Genomic DNA, 20,901 nt, shown 5'->3' on the forward strand with positions numbered 1-20,901 from the left:
GGATAGTTCTGGTCCCTTCCTCTCGCTTCCAATTTTTTTTTTTTGCTTTGTCTGCAAATCTTAAATACTCCTCTTCCCTAGTGGATTTTTCCAACATTTAACTCGTATGTGCTGTCATCATCTTCAGTGTATTTTTATTTAAAGAGTTTAAAGTTACCAGAAAGTATCCCAGGTCTCAGAGCTGTCGTTTTGTTCACCTAATAGCAGATTTGAGTCAGGTAGTAAGTGGTGATGAGTTTGGTAAACTTTCTGCATAAAAGTTAGGGCTGAAACCTGGGGAATCAGGGTTAAAATTCTTATTCTCTCTTTTTCTGTGCTCAAAATTTTGGATTTTAAGAAGTCTCTGAACCCTTCCAGCTTTCAAAATATACAGGAAGCCTGGAAACACGGTAACTGCTAACGGGGATCACTGCTGCTAGGAGAGCTCACGTTGCTTTTCAAAAGGTATTTCCATGCCGACACACACGAGCTCGGCTGGCTTTTTGACGCTTCCCCTCTGGTTGTTCTGGTAAGAGTCTGGAAACATAATTTGCTTTGCCCTGCGACTCAGTTGTTCTGTAGCACAGCTCGCGTGCTTTCCCGTGTTTCTGAGAGGAGTTAAATCATAAACCAGGGAGGTTCCTTAACTCTGGCTGCTCTGCCCACCTGCTCTCCAGCATCCTTTTGCTCTTGGCTCGTCACTTGTAGCCATGTTGCTTGTGAGCTGGTGTGACACTGAGATGCAAAAAAAAAAAAAAAAGACAGTGATTTAGTGAGGCTTTTGTGGATGTTGGTGGGTTTTTTGTTTATTAGGTTTTTTATCATCGACTTGTTTCAGACAGGTTACTTATTCCTGCTCTCTGATGCTGATATGACTGTTTTGGGGAGCCACAGAGCGTTCAAATTTTTCTGTGTTTAAAGATAACCCTGCTCCCAAAATACCTGTTTTGAACCTGCGTGGATTTCCCTAGTTCAGCTCAACCAGCTCCCAAGAAGGTCTGTGTCGGCACGGCCGGGAGCGTGGCGCTGGAGCCGCTCTTGGCACCTGCCCTGGGCCGGGCCCTGGGAACCACAGCTGTGCTACGCTCTCCAATTTTCAAAACTGCCTTTTGCACCAGGTAGAACTGGGCACAGGGTATTAATAGCCCCCAAATACTTCATGACTGATGCTCGTCACAGGAAAGCTGTGTTCAGAAAATGAGCTGTGCTTGGAAGAGCAAGGGGAAGAGGCGGAGATGCTATCGGCATTTACACAGCGTTATCGTGTGGAAGAGACCTCTCTTACTACTGCGAGCAGTTACAGAATTGATTATCTCAGACCCTGCTGTTGGTTTCGGTATGTGATGCAGCAGAACGCGTGAAGCCGTGGTTGCGATAGGAAGTCCGAGATAAACGTCTTGAGACAGTGCAGGCAGATGATCTTTCAATAAGGCTGGAGGAAATGGCAGTTAAAGCTGTGTAATGGATGGCGTAAACTTGTTCTCTCCTTGCTTTTTCTGCAGTTCTGTGAAGATGAGAGAAGGACGTGAACCTTGAAATGAATGTGATCTTTCCCTTTTGCCTTTCCACTCTTTCAGTTTAGATGGCACCTCATTAAAACATTGTCCGCTCTTTTCAATTCTTATGCAGAGCATATTTATCAGAGAGTTTCTGTGAAGCGAATCTTGTCTTAATCCCAGTGCCATCAGGTTCATAACACTCCAATGTAATGATGTCTTTTATGAAAGTAAATTAATGTGAGGAAGTCAGAACTATAATAGCCAGATTAATGTTGGATGTCTGAATAACTATTGCTTAATAAAATTTAAACACCAATTGTCTTGCCTTCAAAGTTTAAGCAGAAGAACATGTAGGCACAGGAATTTGGTTATTAAGTTTCTGCCCAATTAAAGTGCAGAATATTGTTGGGAAACAGTATTAAAATATGCACAGGTTAGCCTGTATGGACATGAAAAGATTGCACTTAAAAATTTTGTGTTCACGATGCTCCATCTTGGCACTGTGCAAATCCTAGAACCTACGGCCGATGGAGAATTTGAAAGAGTCAGGAGAATGTCACGGTCTGAGTGCGGGATTGAATTGGGCTGAAGTTTGGTGGGTTGAGATTTGCATGTGAAACAAAATTGTGTTCCCAGTGGATGGCAAAGCTCAGCTGAGTTCAGAGTGCTCTGTGGGGCTTTTGAGTTTGTTACCTTCTGAACTGCGGGATGTTAAACAGCCGGTGTTCCAAATTCGGCCTGGATGTAAAGAATTTTAAGCTGGTTTAGCAGTATGGCTTAGAAACGGACTTAAAACCTGACTTTCCAATGAGCTATATTGCACTGGCTGAAGTCAGAAATCTGCTCCTTAACTTGGCTTCTGAAATCCAGTCGCTGGCTGTTAGCCTTTGCCTCCGTCAGAATGCAGCCCTCGCTTCTGTGTGCTGAGCCTCTCGTGTGGTGGGTAACGTACCCGTTTGCATCAGAGCCTGTTTAGTGAAACGTTGCGCTTGCCGTGCCTCCTCGGTTCTAAAGGATCCCCGAGAAATTCTTCCACCCATCGGTGCGGTGGCTTCTCGAGTAGAAGATGCTGGCTGGTGCCAGATCAAACGCAGGAGCAGGATGCAATTACTCGCATCGTCACTTGACAGATGCTGGAATTAACAACGAGCTCTTCCAAAAAGCGCTGTGGGATTTTTCTTGACTAGTGGGCATGAGGGATTTGTGTTCCTTTGCCCGAGAAGCAGTGGCGAGCCGGGGCGCAGAGCGCTTTCCTGGGGATTTCTGCAGCGTTTTGGAGCTGAGAAGGAAGAAGTGCCTAGAGCAAACTGCGAGCTCTGCCTGCCCCAGGAGTTCTGGGCAAACATTAACCTGACCTAGGCCAGCTCGCTTTTTCTTTTTTTTAAATTGCTTTAAAGCTCTCCCACCTTCACAGTACGTACAAAAGTGTTCCGGTCATTTTGGTTCTCCCTGTTGAACGTGCAGGACGAACCCCTGACACGAGAGGTGGCATAAAAACATTTCTATTCTAGAAAGGAGAAAACATTTCTGTTTCTGTGATCGGTGGGTTGGTGTTTGTGTGGTGTTACCGATAGCTCAGAAAAAGGGAAAGAGGGAAAGCTCTAGAGCTGGAGCTCCGTGGTTTTTCTTCTTGACGCAGGAATGTTACGTGAATTCTCTGTAAACTCCTGTTCTTGATTTTGTTCTTTATTTTTGTAAAACTCTGTGAAGATGACTTTGGTGATTGTAGAACTTCTGTATTTGTAACACTGTGATTATCCTTTACACTTGACCTGTACTGCTCCTACTTTTTTTTGAAAAACTATCATTTTAGTAGGAACGTTGTTTGGGTTTTTTTCTGCATTATTTTTTCCTTACTGTAATGTAACACAGCAGTTAAGACTACACGTTCTCTTTTATGTTGTAGGTATTAAATAGCTCTTGGTGACACCAGAGCACGTTCCTGTTTTGTGTGTTGGTGGGCTTTTGTTAATTTTGTTGTTGTGAGACAGTTACTTCTTAGTTTTCTCCCTTTTGTAACAGCTCTTACGTGAGCACATTTATGTTAAAAGCTGTCAGAGTAGCACGTTAGCATTGCGTATGTGATTTTAGTGTCAGGATTAGTAGCGATGCCGTACTTGATGCACAAGTTGGGAGAAGCTTGCCATGCCAGCTCCTTAGGTGCTCCTTGCTATGGTACAAGTAAGAAAAAAATTTGAAATAAATAACAGGTATCTTTGGGAGGAAGTTGGGTGCTGCATTAAGGCAGTTTCTGGTAATTCTGAAAAACATAGAATTTCGTATTAAAAGCATGTTTTCAGCAATTTTTTTTGGATTTTTAAAAAAAAAATACAATCAATTTGAGTTGTCTGTGCCTCGCAGAGCTGGGTGTGCCCTGCACGAAGCGCTGGATGTTGTGTGTTCTCTCTGAAGACTGTTTATCATTCGTGCCCAAATGTTGTCAAACAAAATTTGCGCTTCATCGCAGCCGGCCCTGGGTAAAGGAACTGTTTGATTTCTCTTACTTAGGAAACCATTCAGAGGGCAAAACCAATAAAAAGCCCTTCACTTAAACGAGGATGTCTTGAAGGAAGCCGAGGTGTCGCAAACACGCTTTGAAGATCCACCAGCGCCTGGTTGGAGAGCGGTGGGTTTGGATCGCCCTTTGCTGCTCCCTGGGGCAGACCTGCCCCTTTGATGGGTTTTTTTGGCACGGAGCTGCTGGGGAACTCGTGCGAGGACAAGGCTCTCGGGTGCCTGATGTGGTTCAAGAGGGGGGAGCTGTAGGCTCTTAGTCCTCCCCCTGTACCCGGGCGTTGGCCAAGGTCCCTTAAATACCGTTGCCAGTAAAACTTCGACGCTAGGGGTGCGTTGGCATTATTTTTTTAATTTTATTTTATTTGTTTTAGCTCAAAGTGTGGTCCAAAAGTTCCGTCCGTGGGGTCTGTGCCCCTGCCCCAGAGCCGTGCGAGGTGGGAAGCCGGAGGAGGCCGGCGGGCAGGGCAGCAGCCATGCTGCAGGTTTCATAACGAGGGTTATAAAGTCCAAGATGACGGTTGCTCGAGTGAACTCTAGCCAAAGCCGTGCCCTTTTTGGATTAAGGATGCACAGAAATACCAAATAGGATTTAGTAAGGTGTTGGAAGGAGAAATGAAAACTGTGTTTCTGGCCTGGATGATTGGAGTGACGCTCGACGAGTTTGTGTCCTTGGTACATCTGGATCAGCAGTGAGCAGCACTGTGCAAAAGTGAATTTTGTGTCAGAAGTTTCTGTCGGCTTCCTCCTGGATTTCTCGCTTTCTCTCAGCTCTTCTGATTGAGCTGGAGAAGAGGTGTGAGGTCTGCAGGGTCAGTTAGCTGAGTAGTGAAATCCTGTGCTGAATGGGCTGTGCAGAGCACAACGTGTCTAACTGCGCAAATAAGGACTCAAACCAGACAGAATTAAACTGTATTCTAAAAATGGAAATGCTCTCCTGTGCTTTAGGCCTGTTTTTCTAATTTCTTTTAATTCCTGAGCTTTTCTTTCCCCACATGTGGAAATTAAGGTGACTTTGACCCTCGCTGAGGGGACATTAGTTTTGCCTCCCTTGGCCTGGCTCTGCTCCTCGTAGGAGTTTCGCTCAGGCTGCCTGGGAAGAGGGAGAGGGAAATTATAGCAGGATCCTCTTGATAGCAGCAGGTACGAGTCCGCAAATTCTTCATCCCCCACTTCCAGGCTCCGTGTGCAGGGAGGGAGGGCAGAGATGCTGCCCGCTTGCCCAGAGGGTGGGGTGGCGGTGGCAGGAGCTCGGCTGCGCTAAGCTGCTCGGGGCTCTTTGATCTTGTGGGAAAAGGTTTAAATCTGGGATGTGGGGGTGGATGTGGGAGAGGGAGAAGCAGTTCTGCCTCTCCAAGCTCCGACCGTGTCTGCAGTGGGGCAGAGCTCCTTCCCTCTGGTCGGCATCGAAACCAGGAGGGAACAGACCTGAGACGGGGCCGGCGGCTGCTCTGACTTGAGCAGAAGAAACCGAGGAATGGCAAATAGTCCAGTCGTGAAATTTAGGTGGTGGGTTTTAAAGGTTTGTTGTAATTGCAAGTGGTGTGAAACCTTAGTTTTGCCATGTCCTTTGTGCTGAAGTTAGTCGCTGGCAGTGTTAATTTAGTAGGCATGCCTTAGTTTGCTGCTTGCAAAGTACCTCTGCTGCTTACTGTTCCTGAGCGCAGGCACGTTTATCTTCTGTTGCTTTTGGTGGCTGCGGAAGATTCAAATTTGACTGGGAACTTGTCTGAAGTAGAGTTCAGGAAGCCCCACTAACTTCATGTATTTACACATTTAATACTAGCGAGCTTTTAATAGCTTAGTGCTCGTTGTAGGTGCTTAAAATATCTCTGCGCAGAGATTTAGAAGATTAGATACAAACAAGTCGAACTCGAATCCCATTCAAACTATTGACTCTGGTAAAGATCTTTAAAGAATTAAAGAAACCTAAACCCAATATTCATACAGTCAGAATGACTACCCGTGGAAATATTTGTCATTTATTATACTACAAAAGCCTGAGGAGGAGTGATGAAAAGTGTGATTAGCTGCTACGTTTCTGATGACTAATTTTACATTGACCTGGCAGGTATTGCGAGATCAGCTCTGGTTTTGCTCCAGCGCTGTTCTCAAGTGGATCTTTGCTCTCATGTTGCTTTTGTGTGACGGCGTTGGTACAAATATTGGGGCTTTTTTCAGTCCCAAGAGCTTACAGTAAATGTTGAGAGAATTCTGAAAGATGATGCTTATCTCTGTCAAAAATAGCAACAGTCTTCGTTAATGTTTAATCTTCTATTTGTAAAATGTAGGTGTAAAATTATTTAAGATTCTAAACTAAGTGTGCAGCTGTATATAATTCACAATCGCCGTGTATTGGTGCGAAGAAACTACTGAAAGAGAGGGTGCTCCTGTTCCTTGCCTCACATTTTGCCTTTAATAGTCAAAGGGCACAGATTCAACTGTTCCAGCTGGCTTTAGCACATCAGTATCTATAATTAAATCTTATATTTGTCTCTGTTTAAATCCTGCATGTATAAGAAATTGGTCTCTACTCTGAAAAATAAGATTTTTTTAAGCCTCAAACTTTTAAAACTAGTTTGCCATTAACGAAGTTAGCTTGCCAGGTTCCAGCGTGCGGGTCCCTCTCTCCGTGGGCAGCCTGGACGCTCACTTGCAGTTACATGAGTTCAGCTGGTTACAGGATAACTGCGGAAAAAAAGGGATTTTTCACATATGATTTAAAAGTTGTCGTACTCATAGGTTTGATATCCGCCTGGAGTTGGATTGCGCTAACGCTTTTACCTCGTTTACAGTGCAAATGTGTACGGTGCAGGGAAGGACAACAATCCCGTCGCCTTAAAAAGCACCAAAGATTTAAACTTGTGCTGTGGGTTTATTCTGGCTTTGGCATCCTCTGAGATTTCACTAGATTCAGGATAGTGGAAAAATGAAGACAAAGACCTAAGAAATTACAGTGAGGGGTTTAAGTGTTACTAAGGTGAAGGAGTCACATTTTAAAAACTGATAGATAGGATGGAGTCGTCTTTAGAATACAATAGCTGATTTTACATGACTTTCAAAGTAATGCTGTAGCAAATATATATTTGGGTTTTTTTTAATAATTAGGCAGTTGTCTAAACCCATGATTTTTCTAAGCAGTTGACGTTTTTATTTTTGACTGCACATTGTGTGGGAGAACATCTATTTCTTTCCTGGAAACACCGTACTTTTTGCAGATCAGCAAGGGGCAGTTATAAATCTCTTGCTGTGAAGGGGAGCATGCGTTAAAAGAGTTAGTACCACCTTATTATCTCGTTTATTCCTTTAAGTCCCAGAGCTTTATCAAGCTTAAAGGGAATCTTTTTCCATTTGTGTGTGTGTATGTTGCAACAATTTGATGGATTTCTCTTACGCAGCAAGCCCAAACTCCAAATAAAATTTCTGAGGGGGGAGATTGGCCGTTTTTAATCTGCTTTTCTGCAGTAGGAGGACACCGTATGGTCTAGGGCAAAAGGTGCAATATCGCCAGAACTTTGCTGCAATTACTACTTTGAGCAGAAATGTCTTTTGGGAGTCGGGAAACAACATCGAAGGTTGAGGTGAGAATATGTGGGAGAATGGGTGCCAGTGAAAGTATGTCAGCAGCAAAAAGAACCCCCAATCTACAGTAGAAATGAGGCACTGAATGGGCGGGGGAATAGGAGAGTAAAATTGCAGAAGGTTTGGAGGATGTGGAGGAGAAACAATGTTTCAGAAATGAATGGGAGATGCGCAGCGTGGTTGAAATAGCTGAGTAATCCAAGCAAGTGAAATGGTTGGAAATAGTTACTTGCCTGAGGACTTTGTGGATTTGTTTCATTTTTTTGTTAGTGCGTAACTTTCGCTGTTGGAAACTGGCTGCAGATTGTGGGTTCTTGCTCTTCTGAGTGTCAGGTGCCTTAAATTGGACCAACATATTTTCGACTTTGAGGAGCCCTGATCAGCAGAGGGTTCTGCACTGGGATCATACAGAACAGGTGCAGGGTCGACCGTGTGCGTCTGCATCCCTCCTCATTTCCTTCTGTGACCAGAAATTCTTTCTTTATTCTTTTTTATTCGTAGCAACATGAACCGTGAAGACCGGAATGTGCTGCGTATGAAAGAGAGGGAAAGGCGAAATCAAGAAATTCAACAGGGTGAAGAGGCCTTCCCACCTAACTCTCCTCTCTTTGCTGAAAAAGTTGTGAGTTTACGCAGTTCTTACAAATGCACTTTTGAGAGAGTCATATGCAAATTTGTATTTTAAATTTATTTTCATCTGCGTTCTTTTTTAGATCCACAGCTCTTAGGTCAACCAAGTATATAAGCAAGGCTTGAAAATAAGGATGGACCGTTACTAACCAGCGCTATTTTTTTAAACTTCTTTCCACAGACCAGCAAGGAAGACAAATTGTCCAGTCGTATTCAGAGCATGCTTGGTAATTATGATGAAATGACGGATCTTATAGGAGACAGGTCGCTACAAAAGCTCGTTGCAATTCCCAAACCAACCGTACCTTCAGCGCCGGATGAAAAATCAAACCAAAGTTTTTTTGGTGATCAGAGACATAATGCCAGCTCACATCAGAGCAGCAAATGGACTCCTGTAGGACCCGCACCCAGCACTTCCTCACAATCTCAGAAACGGTCCTCGGGGTTACCGAGCGGACACGGTAGCCAGCGTGGCGGCGGCAATAACACTAGCGGTAGCGGCCAGAGGCACGACCGTGACTCGTACGGTAGCAGCAGCAGCCGCAAAAAAAGCCAGCATGGGTCTGAACACTCCAAACCCCGTTCTTCCAGCCCTGGGAAACCATCTGCTGTTTCTTCGTTGAGCTCCAGCCATTCGAGATCTCACAGCAATGATCACCACGGCAAAGAACATCAACGGTCAAAATCTCCCCGGGATCCTGATGCCAACTGGGACTCTCCCTCCCGTGTGCCCTCATTTTCCAGTGGACAACACTCTAACCAGTCTTTCCCACCTTCACTAATGTCCAAGTCCAGTTCAATGTTGCAGAAGCCCACTGCGTACGTCAGGCCGATGGATGGGCAGGAATCCATGGAACCAAAGTTATCCTCCGAACACTACAGCGGTCAGACTCACGGCAGCAGCGTCAATGAGCTGAAGACCAGCAGCAAAGCACATCTAACCAAGCTGAAAATACCTTCACAACCACTAGATGTAAGTAGCTGCCTTTCCTGGCTTCTTAAGTAAGAGTCCCTTTGGGCTGGGATTTTCCAGCTGCTTTAAAATCCCAATCTGCGTAACCAGAGTTTAGTTTTTAGTAAACGCTGGGTGGGTTTTGTTATGCAACACTTATGCAGTGAAGACCCATATTTTAAATGTGCAGAAGTGGTTGTTTTTTCCTTCTGCTTCTTCCGTGAGGATACCGTGAATTCTGTGGAATAAAGGTGGTGAGATAATCCGAAAGGCTAACTTAACCCAGAGAGGCTGATGTTCACCGAGTATTTCTGGAGGCAGGAGTTAGTGCAGTAGTCAGACTCGCCAATATTTCTACAAGCAAGCGAGATATATTGTTAGGACTGGGAGCCATGTTGGCTTAGACTAGTGATACTATCTGAGTATATCAGATTTTCTTTTGAAGTGTGTAGCAATTAGTAGATGTGATTATTATACCTTCACCTAGGGAAAATAAGCTAACCCCAAAGCACACCAAACAGGGTTCAGAACTTGTGTCAGCTGCGCTGGATACAAAATACTGTTGGGTTTAAAACTTGGAGTAGTTTGGTGGTTCTTGAGTCATTAAGGCAGAGAGTGAGTGCAGCTCCCGTACATGGAGAGTGTCTTTCTTAGTAATAGAATGTCATTGTCCCTGTGTTCCTGGGATTTCAGCAAATAGCAAAATAAGATCCAGGACACAGGTGAGGAAATCAAAAAATAAATTATTTTCTTACTCACAAAGGCTTGACCTGCTAATGTTGGTGCAGTGAATCGTACAATAGCTTTGCTTCCTTTCTGCTTGTAGCAATCAGGGGTGCAGGAAATTCACAGTTGCATAATTATTGCTGTTTGTGGATCGATGCTGTAATGGATGTTGTACTTGATAATGCAGTTTGTCATTACTGCGCGTTCACGGCCATGCCTTTGGATTCACGTATTATCCACTGGCTTCTTCCAGGAAATGATGGAAACTACAACTCTTTACTCTCTCTCAAGAAGTTTTTAATATTCCTGACTGCCTGCGATCACTTTAACTGTCACGTGGAAACTAAGAGGTTGTTGTCGCAGTTTTATAGATCTCGAGTATCTGCTTTTCGTAACTGGATGTGACTCATACTATAAAAATATGGATCTATCTGATATTAAAATTAATGTTGCTGAAAAGAATTAGCCAGGTCTGTTTGTATCTATGTGCAGTCCCTATAAATCCTGATAAAGATTGAAGTGGATTTTTAACTCTTTCTAGCCCCTGGGATCTTTTAAAGAAAATTTGCTTTAGAAGATGTTAATCTTGAGTTCTGATTTGTAGGCGTCAGCGTCTGGTGATGTGAGCTGCGTGGATGAAATTCTAAAAGTAAGTTCTCTCTGCTTTTGTTCCTTACTTGTTGCAAATACAAACATTACTAAGGAGGTGGAAAGTACTCTGCAGTCGATTAGTGCCTTTTAAACTGATTTGGCTGCAAGTCATTACAGGAAGGCTCTTCAATTATTCCTCTAGCACAGGTAGACGAGAGGAAACTGGGAGCAGAACTGGGTGTTACTGGGTGTGCACATCATCTCCCGGCTCTCCTCACTGCATTCCTGTCCTTCTAGGCCACCTCCCAGTAAACCTGACCAGAATTACCCGTTTCTCCCACCAAGATACAGTCCTTACATTCCGATGTCTTTTTAGATTATAGTATTTTTTTTTGTTACCCTGTGGCAGAATTTTCTCAAATCTCTTTATTCCCTGTGCGGTCCTCTGCTGCTCGTGTGTGTGCTGTCACAAAAGAATCATCAAATTCCCCTTGAGCTTTTTCCTGGCTTACACTTTGCTCTGACCTTCAGTACTCCGTGGCCTTAGGAGGTGCTCTGAGAGAACGCAAGACCCTTTCTTCCTGGCTTCAGGCATTTGATTTTCCCCTTTTTCCTCAACCTTTATAGGCTTCCCTTTTCTAGGATTCCTCTTTCTGCCCCTGTGCTCTTCACAGTCTGAAACGATCAGACTCCAACTTCTACTGCAGCTTATGGACAGGCCAATCAATTTTATTCATTTTTACCTTTCTGCTTGTTGTTGGGTCTTAACTACCTGTTCTCCCTAGTAACAGTTCCAGATTTAGGTTTATGTGCAGTATCTTCGTTACACGTTTGGGAAACTGAGATTTGAAAATAAAGCTTAGTGAAGGGTGGACAATGAACTGAAAAGTGAGAGGTGGTTACCATTTGATTCAAGGCTGTGGCTTGAAATCTTCACTTCACTGTTGCTAATGGCTTTTCTTTTTTGTTCTGGTTATAGGAGATGACCCACTCCTGGCCTCCTCCACTGACTGCTATTCATACACCATGCAAAACCGAACCGTCAAAATTTCCTTTTCCAACAAAGGTCAGTGCTGTGCTCAAATCCTGAATGCTCTTGAAAGAGAAACGCCTATTAAAGATCAGACTTTGGAGCTCTCTTAAATTCAGTTCTGCGTAGTTCCAGGTTTGCTTCAGTGCTTTGCATCTGTCTGCCCTCACCACATCTGTCAGCAGTAGCCTTATGACGACTGTAATCATTTTTCCTCTTGTTTACACACACACACACAACAGTGCAAAGATGTCTATAGTATAACTTTGCTGTTACTTTTTTTTTTTCCTCATAAATGCAAACCTTATTCAGGATACTTTTGAAGCTTAAATATGGCATTGAGCTTTTTTTCCTGATAGAGAAACTGCAGTGTAGAGCCAAGCAAGTGTTGTGTTTACCTCCATCTAGCAAAGTAGCAGAGGCTGGCTGGTAACTGCTAAGAAACTTAAGTACACGTTTCGGCATAAACTGAATTTTCCACATAATTTTGAAGTCCAGTAATAGCGCTATTAGACCTTACATTTTCAATTACAAAAAAAAAGAAAAAAGGAAACCAGTTTTAAAATCAGATGCTTTGCTAAGGAAACTTTCAGATCACTTTTTCCAAAAGATCCTCTTCCTAACCTCCCATGTCCTTAGTACCCGTTGAATTGTTTGAAGCTATTAATTCTGAAGAGAAATCAGCCGCTGTTTGCTGCCGTTGACAGCACAGGGGCATGTTTCCAGGAGACCTGCTGGAGCTGACACCTCTGAGGATGGATTTCTCTTGCTCCCAGCCGCTTGCTGCCTCCCCTGGGGCTGGAGCTGGCAGCCCCAGCTCTGCGGGGTTTCGAGGCAGACTGGCACTGCTGGTTGTTTGCCTGGAAATCCAGTTCTGGGATAAGCGGTATCTTGGAAGCTGATGGGGAGGCAGGGTGGAGATAGGCAGGGCAGATAACTGTGGGTAGCGACTCCAGCGAGTAGGTTCAGCTTGTGATAGCTGACTCATTCAAGAATTCATGTTTTGTTTTCTGTTTCTACTGATTACCTGTAAAAGATTGAACTCGGCAATATAATTTTTCTCCAGACTCTGAAATAGAGTGGGGTGCTCTGCCCTTCATTTGGCATAACTTCAGAGTGAAGAAATGATGCTGTTCGTCTTTTAGAAGTTGACTTTATAATACTTAAGACTGCACTTTTTCTGACCAGGCTGCTGTTCTAGAGCACCACTTGCTCCTGTCAGATTTCCCGTTTGATCCAAAAGGTTCCCCAAAACACAACAGTGAAGTGTTTTACGAAGATTTTCTCATTGAGATCTCTAATATAATCTGTCTAAACAGGTTGTCTTATGTGAAGGCTTTGTCATCACCTTTTGGCCAAAGGTGCCAGGTTCCATGTACCATCAAATTGGTGGAAAATTATGCGATTTGGGTTCTCATAGGGGCCGAATATCCCAGAGCTAAGAGCACTCCTGGTGTCCTTGCCCTCTGCATCGCATCGTCCCCTCTTGCTGCATCGTGGTTGCTTCTCTCCGGTGAGCTGAGAGGGCAGAACGTACTCTGCGGTTCTCAACTTTTCTTTTGAAGGCCTATCTAGAAAGAAATCTTGCCTCGGTTTTTAACGTTAGATCGGTGTTGATCTCACATATGTTACTTTTAGTCAGGGTTTATTTTCTGTGTTATATAGATCTGTGAGCTTGGAAATAATTCTCACCTTTTATTGTAAAGAAGGAAGTTCCACACCTTTCCTCTCCAACAAAAGATACTTATTCCCCTGATTTTGAGTACTTGCTCATGAACTTTTGGAGAGGTGTTTCCTTCACACATTTCTGAGCACACTTCCTTGTGGGGTTGCTAGAACTGCTTGTTTCTGCATTTCTCTGGTATTTGACTCCATTTGGGAAGAAGAGAGATGTGCAGAAATATGTGCGTCCTTGTGACGCAGAGCGAAACTACGCAGGATTGCAGTCTTGTTCATTTTTGAGCAAAAAAGTAGGCTGTGTTTTTTTGAACCTATCAACCTGGATTGTGTTTCTTCACCCCGTTTGCAAAAAAAAATTCCATTTATGGCTGCTCTGAGCCGTTTTGACTTTTTGCCAGCTTTTTTTTATTTTGTGGCTGCACATCTTAGCCATGGAACTTTGTCAAAGTCTCTCTCTGCATCCAAAGCCTATAATTTCCTCTGCCTTCTCCCCTCTGTCATTCTTGGCAGCAGCGTCTTTGCAGAATTCCAGCGAGTTAGCGAGCCATAGGCTTTTTCAGTCTGGACCCAGGGCAGAATTCAGAAAACAAAACAAAACAGGGGTTTGCTTTAATCAAGCAGTACTGTTCGAGGGAAGCTTGTTCCCTTTAATACTGTGCTCGGTTGGTTTACAGGTAATATGCTGAAGTGTTTCACAGCATTCCTCTGGTGTGCAGAGGTTTACTGTGTTCTGCCTGTGCACATAAAATGAAATTCCCGTTGGTGGACAAGCCCATTTTATTTGTAAGGCAGTTGGGATGGTTTTGCCTGTGTGCAGAGAGAGAGTGGCTTGAAGGGACCCAGGCTGCTGACCAAGGCCTCTCTGTGTTTGCTATAAATATATCTAATAATTATCAGGAAGTCTTTGAATCGGATGATAAAACTTTGTGTAAATAGGTCAGGGAAAGTTCTATGGATGCTATGAAAAAAATGTAATTCCTGTATCTTGATAAAAAATTCTATCCAGTGACCTAACACTTTATAATTTTATCCTGTATAACTTTTTTTTTTAAGACATGGGCTCACAGTCAAAAACTTCAAAAATACTGGCGTGTTTGTAAAATATATTAAAACCCAGCAGCTGTTTGTTAGGGAGTGGAAGTTTTTCATTTCAAGCAGCAGGAGAGGAGGGTTGGCAGGTTTTCTACCCGCATACCTGTGCTGTGGCCTCAAGGCATCTCTGAGGAGGTGGATTCTGTCTCCAGGTTTGTTCGGTGTCTGCCCTGGGCCAGAGTTCCCGGGAAAGTCCGCAGTCGGGTCACCTGATCCTCTCTGAGACAGAAACTTTCTTCCGAGAAATAAAAATGAGATCTGACCTGAGATTTCAAACATGACGTGGAACCAGATCCCATCCACCACAACCAGGGCTACAGCCAAGCTGCAAACGAGGCGATGTTTCTCTCACAGTTTTTGTGTTTGAGTACAAACTGAGATTTTGTTTCCTGCTTAAATGTCTTCAGTATCTAACCTCAGCAGCTTATTATACTTTGGTTAAAAGCATTTCCTTCCTTTAAGTTGATTTATTTTTTTTCTGAGATAGACCTTAGAAGACACTGCTGTAAATAACTTCAGAGTTGAAAGCATAGCTTTTATTTTTCTAGTCTCTAAGTTTCTTAAAGAAATATGTATTCAAAGACAAAGTAGATGGCAAGAGAGCTGGAAAAAGTTGTGCATTTAAACGTAACACCTCATTAAAGTGCGCTTAACTGAAGGACTGCGCTGTGCCTTCGAAGTAGGAAGCTGCCTGAAGTGAGCCGTTAGACAGATGCTTGCTGCAGAATTCTCAACACGCGTGTGTGGGTAAGAACGAGGAGCGGTTCCTCATCTTGTGCTCCCCCCGACACAGCCGCTCTCTACACGTGGTGGGTGATGACTGCGTGGTCTTCACGTCTTTGGCTGACGGTTTGCCACCTTGTCTAAGCAGACGGTGGAAAAAAGCAGTCGGGGAATCACACTTGCACCTCTTGCACCTGTGTGAAAGGGAAAAAAAAATATTTTGAAGGAAGTGTGGCTGTTACTTTCTGGTGAAGACGCAAGGCTTTTCCCCAACTTCACCTTCACTTTGCGCTTTAACCGTAAACTAATTTTATTTGTATCGCCCCTTCCTTTGTCTCAATTAGTAAAGATTAGAGGCATTTGAAACGCAAGGAAAGTCCCTTATCAACTTCCTCATTGACAAGACGCTTACTGGATGCAATATTACACCCGTTTTTAATTTTGAAATAAAAATTTAAGGGACATTAGAAATACCTGAGCGTGCTTTGTGGTGTAAAACTTTTTTGTGTTTAAAAAATGCAATTGTGTAAATTGCGTATAGAACTGCTGCACGTCACTGACTTGGCTCCTTGGGAAGACTCTACCAAAAAACCTGGAGTTCGTTGTTGAACTGTAATTCTGGTTTGTGTTTGCCAGGGGATTTAAATAAAATATGTGTCTGTAACACATTTGCTTAAGGGGCCAGCATTTGTCCTCATTTTTAAAATGAGGTCAGGAAGGTCCTATTTTAAATGGCAGCCTGGCCTAGAAGTAGGTTTTCAGTAGCTTGGTGGCCTCTACATATTTATTAAAACAATATTGTAGGGTTTAAAAAACCCCTTGCAATCCACCATGTCTTGGGAGTCAGAGTTGGGTTTTCTGGAACGGAAATATTGAGGATGATCCGGTACTAAAATGTGCAAAGCTTCATCTTTAGGGTTGGACTCGGTGGTGTTCAAGGTCATTTCCAACCAAACCAATTCTCTGGTTCACGCCTGGATTTATAGGTAATAAATTCATTGTGTGTCAAAGGCAGTTACACCTCGTTGTTCGCTGGCTTTTGTACAAGTGACTTTTTTCCAATTCCATGGAGATTTCCTGGGCTCCTTTGTAGCTGAGATATTATTTTATGCTGTTGATGGGTTGTCACTCTGCTCGTGTCTGGAAAAGAAGAATGCAGAAGAAACCATTTGAGGGAAAATGCACAAAACCAGCAGCAAAGCTTTTCTGTGTATAAGGAAAAAAAAAAGATACCGAATGGTTCTTTTCCCTGCTAAAAGTACGTGAAGATAGGATTTATGGAGGTTACAGAAGGATTTGGGGTTTTTTGCTATCCCATCCTCTAAGTGGAAAGAATATCTCGCTTAAAGTCTGGATTTTGCTGTGTTCAGATTCCCAGTGAAATAAACACTTGTGCTCTTTTATTCCCTTAGGAGTCTCAACAGTCCAGTTTTGGCACTGGAGAACAGAGTAAGTGCGTTAAACTTCCTGTAATATGTTTAATGGTTTTGTTGTGGTTCAGTATTCTTAGTATCTCTCAAGATGCTGTGCTTTTTAGAGAATGAGACTTTCCAGACTGGTTGTAGGATGGAGTCTAAGTTAAGATTTTCTGTACTTTCTCAAGTTTTATCCTATAAAAAAATTGCTTGATTTTTTTTCAAGTTTCTTGTTGAGAATCCAGAAAGCTGAGACTGAGTTGCAAGGCTATTCCCATCTTCTAGAAGAAAAAAAAAATAAATTTTAATCTGTCAAGTTTTCTAATTCTTGAAAAAATACCTCTGTGGTCGATATAATTGAAAATTACTGAGTACTAAACCAAAACGCCCTTTAAAAAACCAGCTGCCTGCTTAGGGATGTAGTAGAAATCAAAACAGTGCTTATGCTTATATTTCAATTGAGAAAGCACATTGGGCTTTCGCTGTGCATTTTCACTTTATAGTTGTAAAATCAAGAGAGAGAGCTGTTCAGGAACTTGTAGAGTAATATGTTTAGTAATACCCTTGCATTTCTTGTCCCAGAATGCATTTTCAGATTTTAGACAAAAGTAGCTTTTATTTCCCTTTTAACCGTATTGTTGGTTTGGATATTACTGTTTTAGACAAAAGTAGTTTTTATTTCTCTTTTAACCGTATTGTTGGTTTGGATATTACTGAAATGAATAGTTTGACACAGGTAACATAGCAGGTAAAATTGAATTAGATTTCACAAGTCTTTCCACTCTCTCTTGAAGTGATTAAACAGATTAAACGGTGAAAGAATAATGGTTTATTCTTAGATATTCACAGGCAGCTTAATCGAAACACCTGATACAGTGGGGAATTAAGGAAACCGAGTAAACCTGGGTTCCCTGATGCTAAATCCTAGCTTCAGGTTACAGGAGCAGCAGATCTTTAGGTGTGTAAATGGAGAGGCAAGGTTAGTCCCAACACAGAACCAGATTTTAACTCCTCTGTGAATGTTCTGGGAAACTTTTAACAGCCTCAATTCCTGTTCCTTTTGAACTGCGCTCAGCAATTTGCCAGAGTTAAAGGAAAGGAAGGAAACCACCCCCAAACTGAAAAGCAAATTAAATCAGTACTACCAGTTGGTTTCTGAGTTGGAAGCTATGTAGGGATGCTGGATCGAGGCAGAGCTTGACAGGCTGATTTACGTCCTATACCCTGCCTGTAGAATTAATCTTGATAAAAGCAAAACAGTTTTTCGCACCATTGATAACAAATTAAGTGTGTATTGGTTTAGACAGCAAAGATTGAAATAAGTTTCTAGATTTTCTTGATTATTTGCTTTATTTACTATTTTGTCTCATCCACTTACTTACTCAGCCTGTGGGAGGTTGTACCTGGCCTCAGCTGGTTGTTACTGTCTCCTGTCTACTCAGCCGTTCTTGATTTGTCTCAGACCGTGCACTTGTAGCAACTTTGCAGTGACTTACTGTGCTGGCTGAGGTTTTGACTCTGTGTTTCCCTTTTTTTCCCCTTCTTCTAGAGCGATATAATCCTTCATCAAAAACATCCAGCGGTCATCAATCCAAATCGTAAGTGGCTGTTGAGAAAACGTCTCTCGAACAATAGTCTGATTTTAAAAGATTTGGAAAATAGCTCCTAGGATGTGTCAGTTCTTGCACTGACTCTTTAGCCTACTTCTTGACTGGCGGAAAAAGGGGATCATCTTTTAGCAGCCCTGTTCTGGGACCGTAGGCCAAATATTGCACGTTGCAGTGAGTAACAGATACCCAGTGCTGCCTTTCGTTTCCCCTCTTTTCTTGTCAGTCGTCAGCATAGGTGTGCAAGAGCTCAAACCTCACAATTGTTTTGTCAACCAGAAAGGTACCAGCAGATAAGAACGGGACGGGACTTGGCAAATGTGTGCGCTGTGGGGCTGTCAGCAGCTCGCAGCGGCTGCCTACGTGGGCTGGAGAACTGTTTTAGGTTGGAGGGGACATCAAACCACTTTTGGGCTCTAGTTCACTTTGTTCTGCTCAGTCTCGGCTTGACAAACATTTCTGTTAGTTATGCACACAGACTCAACGTTTTACTTGTTGCCGGTCATGCGATTGGGAGAAAAAAACCCTGCAACTGGGATATTCTAGGTGTTTGTAGTCCCCCTTTCTCATGGCTGAAAATCAGCTCTTTAAACGAAACGAGTATGTCCATGAAAGTAAAAGTTTACCAGCTGGTTGTATGTTTAATGAAAGTGGTCGTGGATTCTGAAAACGTGTTATTCAAAGTTAGCGCTTGTTGTGATGCAGTCACGAAGAGCTGGCTAGTTCTTCTGCTTCTCTGTGCACGTGTTCCAGTATTAGCAAGATTAAGAAGCGTGTGATCTATGGGAAGGGAATAGAAGAAGAAACCCTCCTCGATTATTATAGACCTCCAGACAGTTTCTCCAAAGCGTGTCCTGTAAGAAGATGCTCATGTGCAGCCAGTTCAACAAGTAGTAGAAGTGGAAATTCACTGTTTTGCTTTTGTCGTAGCAGTGTAGACTGCTGAGAAGGAACTGTCCTATTTCCAGAGCTGGAGAATGTCTAAGAACAAGAAGTTTGCAATATGCTTACTGTGACAATACAGTTCTAAATAACGTTGTTTTTTTTTTTTAAAAGTGATTGTCGTCTGATCAGAAAATGTAGAAAAGGAGATCAGCATGTCTTATGTAGAAGGATAGCAGTGAGAAATAATTTGGGACTGAATCCTAGAGACGGGTGTTTCTTTTCAGACCATCAGTAGAACAGTTGTACTGTGAAACGCAGAAGTATTAGACTTCTAATCCTTTCTCATTTTCTTCCTCCAGATGTGAATCGAACCAGACAGAGTAAGCCATTTTATTTTTCTAATCAAAAGTGTTTTCCGATAAGCACAAAGGCTTCATACCCTGCTCTGTGTCTTCAGTGTGTTCACAAATTTTCACTGTTGTGAAGTATGTGTGTATGTATGACTACCATAAATAATTGTGGCTTTGAACAGCAGTAAAATAATTATGGTTTAGAACAGTTGCACTGTTGCCACGAGACAGGAAACAGCCCCTAGTGTTACCTTTCTTGATTCTGTTTATTAATAATAGAGTATCCTTGGCCATTGTGTATGAGAAGTTGAACACACACAAGTTAGCTCCTCCTGTATTGGTAAATTGTGTCAAATTACCATTAGAAATTTAACAGGATGGACTAAGGAGTCGGAGTACTCAAATCCTTATTGTTCTCTGAAGAATGGCTTAACTCACCGTTCTCAACTGTTGAATGTTCAAATGGCATCTTGTGGAATTCACCCACGCAGTAGTATAAACAATAGCCTGTTGAAATGGAGAAGAATGCTTTGAAAGTAATTAAAATACATGGGAAAACTTGTCTCACTTTCTCCCTTTTATTTAGTATGTTGAAGGATGACTTGAAACTTAGCAGTAGTGAAGACAGCGATGGAGAGCAGGTACGTTCATTAAATCAGAGTTTCAGAAAAAGATAGCAAAGACATTCACAGTTCAGTACTGGAGCAGTGCTCAATATTCTGACAGCGAACTGAGCAGCTTAAGGTGGTGAAGAAACAAAAATCAAATGGCACGTTTTTAGACAAACCTCAAGTATTCCGAAGTGTAAACTTCGGGAAAATTATCTGGTTTGTGGAAATCAGAGACTTTCGTCTAGAAACTCATGTTTTACTGATTTCAGATGGGCTTTCTCTGAACGTAAAAAGGCATATGGAAAGGCCTGCCGTTTAAAGATAGAACCCTGCACCGAGTAGTCATTGAGTAGCTTGGGACCGTGTGTGGGATAAGGGATACTGTATATGTAAATGGGAGCATAGCAGCACCTTCATTTTTAATCCCAAAGTCTTTTTTCCCCACCTCTTTGTCATGAATAACTGAGTGCATCTTCTGCCAGGAAGGGCATTTTGCTTGCTAAATCAAAAATACACATGCTGTAGGGTCTACCCAGCAATAATCCACTCTCCTCTTCTGATTCTTGTCTTCTGATCCCAGTTCTAGTACTTGATTCATGTGGTAGACTTTGTGGTAGTACCTTTAGCTGGTTAACTCCCGGTACCAGACACATCTTGGGAATAGCCTTGTAAAATGTTGAATCATCTGATTCAAAAGATGGAAACGTGGTATTAGTGAGTGATGGAAACAGGAACTCTCAGAACTGTGGTGGGAATATATAGGACTTGGATAATAAATTTGTGGTGAAAACTTGGAGAAAAAACTTGTTCTTTCTGTGTAAGGAAAATGCAGACAAGTCTAGGCTGCTCCAAGTACTGAATTAAGATGCTGTTCAGGCTAAATAATTTAAAAATGTCAAGGCTCTGAATTGATGCTTTGCAACTTAACTGTATATACAATCATAAAGTAACTTCTTGAAGCTTCATGCACTTTTTCTTAATTGCAGGACTGTGATAAGACCGTGCCAAGGAGCACACCTGGAAGGTAGGCATTCC

The 20,901-nt window shown here is 42.6% G+C and overlaps 1 protein-coding gene across 1 annotated transcript in view; it reads left to right on the forward strand.

Moving 5' to 3' along the window:
• The first annotated feature begins 8,079 nt into the window (after nt 1-8,079).
• Nucleotides 8,080-20,901, forward strand: part of AFF4 (AF4/FMR2 family, member 4) — a 25,472-nt gene continuing 12,650 nt past the window's right edge. Inside the window, exons 1-8 of the mRNA XM_009869508.1 lie at nt 8,080-8,196; nt 8,386-9,177; nt 10,487-10,531; nt 11,453-11,539; nt 16,411-16,447; nt 17,963-18,011; nt 19,842-19,896; nt 20,853-20,890. Coding sequence (XP_009867810.1) covers nt 8,080-8,196; nt 8,386-9,177; nt 10,487-10,531; nt 11,453-11,539; nt 16,411-16,447; nt 17,963-18,011; nt 19,842-19,896; nt 20,853-20,890 — 1,220 coding nt within the window. The remainder of the gene's footprint in view (nt 8,197-8,385; nt 9,178-10,486; nt 10,532-11,452; nt 11,540-16,410; nt 16,448-17,962; nt 18,012-19,841; nt 19,897-20,852; nt 20,891-20,901) is intronic.

This window comes from Apaloderma vittatum, unplaced genomic scaffold, assembly GCF_000703405.1.
Source record: "Apaloderma vittatum isolate BGI_N311 unplaced genomic scaffold, ASM70340v1 scaffold5235, whole genome shotgun sequence".
Taxonomy (NCBI): Eukaryota; Metazoa; Chordata; class Aves; order Trogoniformes; family Trogonidae; genus Apaloderma; species Apaloderma vittatum.